General features: G+C 44.4%; 1 protein-coding gene across 1 annotated transcript; it reads right to left on the bottom strand.

The window, feature by feature from the left end:
• Positions 1 to 1,308: 1,308 nt before the first annotated feature.
• On the bottom strand, positions 1,309 to 3,935 carry tbxta (T-box transcription factor Ta). The gene is made up of 8 exons (XM_069176438.1): positions 3,751 to 3,935; positions 3,133 to 3,397; positions 2,576 to 2,710; positions 2,421 to 2,482; positions 2,270 to 2,331; positions 1,918 to 2,091; positions 1,709 to 1,832; positions 1,309 to 1,567 (listed from the first exon to the last, which is right to left on the bottom strand). Exons 1-8 carry the CDS (start codon positions 3,933 to 3,935, stop codon positions 1,309 to 1,311), a joined length of 1,266 nt encoding a protein of 421 aa, XP_069032539.1.
• Positions 3,936 to 4,247: the final 312 nt, after the last annotated feature.

The following is a 4,247-nucleotide window of genomic DNA, read 5'->3' as shown; positions in this document are numbered from 1 at the left end:
TGAATTCATTTCCATTATTCTTTCCTCTTCTAACTTCTCTTCATCGTTATGGCACTTCTGATTATTATACAAAGGATAACTTTACCATGAACATTGTTAACATTATAACAAAGTAGTTTAACTTGTGTTACGTAAATAAAAGGCTTGATAAACTAAGTGGAGTTTGGTTTCTGTCCACGATGTTCCTGCTGATGTTACAGCGCCTTCTTTGGACTCTCAGCTGTAGTAATGGGCAGATCTGAGTGTCTTTAATTCAGTCCCAGGTGTGATCATTTTGGGTCCATATTCTTTGACTTTCCTCACATGCAGATCTGAATGTGTGAGCCGTATGTCGCACCACAACGCAGATTGTAACAAAAGGGTGTCACTGATGGCAAAGTCTCCAATAGATTTCTTAACCCGGACACTTCTCCATCATCACCTCAGTCACATGTTGGAGAAGCCACATTCACTTAGCGCGGCCGTGTCACTGCTGTTATTTAAAGAAAACTCATATTCCAGGGCCAAAAGTTTGATGGCTGAGGTTTGATGCATGAGGGCAAAGTGAGACTTACACCTGGGGACGAAACCTGCGGGTTTAAAATAAGATCAAGTTGTTCCTATTAATTAAACCACAGTGGCTCCTGTTTGACCTTTGGCCTCACGGAGTGTTTTATCTTTGATGTTCTTCATATTTCAGGAAAAATAAGACATCTAACTGACTGTTTTAGTGCTTAAGATCCTTGTGCGAAATGCTAAAAGTGCCGAACAGAAAAGATGAAACACGTATGAGAAAAAACTAAAATATTTTAATTTATTATTAAATGACATAAATAAAACTCACAGTGAGTTCAAGTACAAATAGATAGTTTATGTACAGGCAGGATGCAGAAGGCACTTCTCGGTCCGAATGTGAAACATCTGGATTTGCAATCAGAAAAATGTATATGGAAAAACACAGGACGTTAATTTATTCTATATACACACATGTACACATTTATGTTAGCAGAACCCTTTTTTTTTTCTTATATAGTTAAAAAAATAAAAACAAAATGTCAATGATTGTTCAGTTGATTTGGGGAGCACGTTGGGACTTCCTAAGAGCAAAGAGTTTATTCTAAGGTTTAATGATTGTCTTTCAAGTTCCGTATTTGCACACCAACTTTGGTCAGTATGAATTTTTCAACCCTGAAGTTCATAATCTACTCATTCCGAGACATCCTCATCCTCAGGTCTTCTGACATTTCCACATCTTCTCCAGTTCTTCTGTTCATGTCTTTATCCTTGCTCCGCATCTCTCCAACCAATAGGAACCGCAGCAGCCGAGTCTCAGTAGCTCTGAGCCACAGGTGCCCAGGTGGCCGTCAGCCGGGCGATGGAGCTCTCGAACTGGGCCTCCCCGACCCCGACCTCGCTCAGGCTGGGGTCGTACATGGAAGAAGGAGAGGAGACGGGCAGCGAGGAGGTCAGGCCCGTGTAGGAAGAGCCTCGCAGGAACTGGGAGGTCAGACCTCCGGATATGGAGCCCGAGGCCGAGCTGGAAGGGGTGAGGGTGTTACCGGTTACTGACCAGAGGGTCGGGTACTGACTGTGGACGAGAGGGACAAGAGAGTTGGTTATTTTGGTGACACTTTAAAAAAATTCTAAAACAAGTATTTTTCCAGTAATTTTCCAGTGACACTGATGTGAAGCTATAACATCTAAATGTTTACGTGGTCACGAGGCTCACCTGGAGTTGGATGTGGAGTTGGTGGTGTGGGACAGAGTGCCCATGCCGGTGGAGTTGGGGATCTGAAGAGCGGACCAGCTGTCATGAGTCGCCAGAGTCCCTGAAGTGTTGTCCATGTAGTTGTCTGAAAATGAGACAGAAAAACACAAATGAATACCAAATTAGTTGAACATGATAAGTTTAATATACAAGTTTTTGGGATGTCTTACTGGTGCTGGGGGTGCGGTGGGGGTAGTGGCCGGGGTACGGGGCCGCTCTGTGGCTCCTCAGGCTGGAGTAGCGCTCGCAGTAGGAGCCGGAGGAGTGGCCCGCCGTGCCGCTGAACTGAGGGGGGCTGCTACTGGGGCAGATGGGGCTCTGACCCGGGAGGAACCAACCTCCGACTGTGGAGGAACAACACGCACAGTTCAGTCACACTTCGGAGCTTCAAGCATGAGAACATGTGAAGAACAATGTGAATTAATCAGAGTTCCAGATGCCTTCGATCAGTCACTACAACATCAGATTTTAAAAAGCAGTTAAGAGCATCTTAAACTTGTTTGTTTCAGCTCATAAACTCACGTTGAGAATAGCCAGACTGTTGACTGTCTCCACTGTGATCGGTGACTTCTTTATGGTCGCTCCTGCATAAAAACAACAACATCATTAGATGTTGATTAGATGACACATTATTTGCTTTATTTGAGGTGTCAGTTGAGCTTTTAGTCCGTACCTCTCTTTGGCGTCCAGGAAGGCTTTAGCAAAGGGATTGTGCTTTATCTTGAGAGCAGTGATCTGTAAGAGGGACACAGCATGTCAGTCCAACTATTAAGTGAGTGCCAATGAGGTTTTCAAGGTGAGGACCTGTGTTACTGAGGCGCAGCTGACCTCTTCGTTCTGGTACGCGGTGACAGCGATGAACTGGGTTTCGGGGAAGGACTGGCTGCTGATCATCTTCTGGATGCCTCCAACCTTCACGATGTGTATCCTCGGCTCGTATTTGTGCAGAGAATTCAGCATGATCTGTGGACACATTAAAGTTCCTGTTTGTATCTGACACAATGTGTTGATTTAGTCGAGTTTTTCTCAAATGAAAGTGAAGATCCAGCAGTTAAAGTGACATAAATCCACTGATAGCAGGTGAAAATTACGTTGTTGTTTTTTTTCCTTTTTAATACTAATGAGCCACATTATTTTTTTATGAATTAAAAAACTAAATAAATCGTACAAATTAAGGGAAAGTTGTGAGAAGACATTTTTGGGAACTTTTGTATGTTCAAATCTCAACAACTTCTCACTATAAAAAAAAAAATCTATTGAATCTATTGTTTGATACTTAAAATCATCACAATATTGCTAAATTAATAGAGCAAAAAGATGCTCTTATCGCCAGAGCTAATGATTTTCTTTGAGCTCTAACTGTGCGCGTGGAGCTGTCACTTCACCTGTCCTCCGCCGTTCAATTTATTGGACAGTTTGACTTTGCTGAAGGAGACGGGCGCTTTCATCCAGTGCGCACCGAAGTTGGGGGAGTCCGGGTGGATGTAGACGCAGCTGGGGCTCTGGGGCTCCGGTTTGCCGCCGGGGACCCACTCCCCGTTCACGTATTTCCAGCGGTTGTTGTCCGCCGCTACGAAATCCAGCAGCACCGAGTACATGGCGTTCGGGTCCAGGCCGGAGACGCTGGCCCTGAGAACCGGAAACATCCTCCTAGAAAACAACGATGGGATTTGTGGGAATTTGTAAAAGTGTTTTAATTTTTTTTAATTTTTTTTTTTTTTTTATCAAGAATGATTATTTTCAAGATTATTAATGAGACAAGATTGGTTTATATTTGTATAAACTCCCAGAAGGCCTCCGAGGCCTCGGAGCAGCACCTCTGACAGCACTACATATTTGAGTCTGTTTTATGTCAAATTAAAAACCCTTCTTGTGTACTTTTTTTTGAACCCGTTTTACAAACAGCAGTCTTTACACTGAACCCGCGGTGCCGAAATGTGCCCAACCTGTGCCTAAAGATCCTCCCCGCGGCCTTCTCTCTCAGTCCGCTGCATGTAACCTACCTCCCCGTCTTGGTGACGATCATTTCGTTGGTTAACTCTTTAAACTTGTTCCATAACTCCGCATCATCCAGCGTCAGTTTAATATCCCTCTCGGACGCGTCTCCCTTCTCGCTGCCCTTCTGGAACTCGCTCTCCACGGCGCTGAGCAGATGCTCAAGGCGCTGGTCGGGGTTGGAAGAAGTCATTATTTCCAAGTTGTGTTTTTAGACCTAAATCCGAAAAGATGAGGCTCCCTGACTCTAAGGGAAGGCCCGAGTGGATTCTGGTTCCCAAACTTCCCGAGGTCTCTTCATTTAAGGGCCCCCAGGGACCTCATGGGGATGTGGGGCGTGGTTTTGCGCGCACACCAACTTGTTTCTCTGAGCGGCTTTAGCGTCTCCAAACGCCGCCCCCACTACAGCCTGAACCTCTCTCTGAAATTTAACAGATTTTTCTGAATTATAAATATAAACGTGTCAACTTTTAAAATGTACTTTTTCTCCCACAGTTCATAGACT

Source organism: Embiotoca jacksoni, unplaced genomic scaffold, assembly GCF_022577435.1.
Source record: "Embiotoca jacksoni isolate LCO1_2020_lvr unplaced genomic scaffold, fEmbJac1.0.p SCAF_7, whole genome shotgun sequence".
NCBI classification, from domain to species: Eukaryota; Metazoa; Chordata; class Actinopteri; family Embiotocidae; genus Embiotoca; species Embiotoca jacksoni.
Note: the sequence above shows the minus strand (reverse complement) of the source record. Positions and strands in the feature narration are given on the sequence as shown.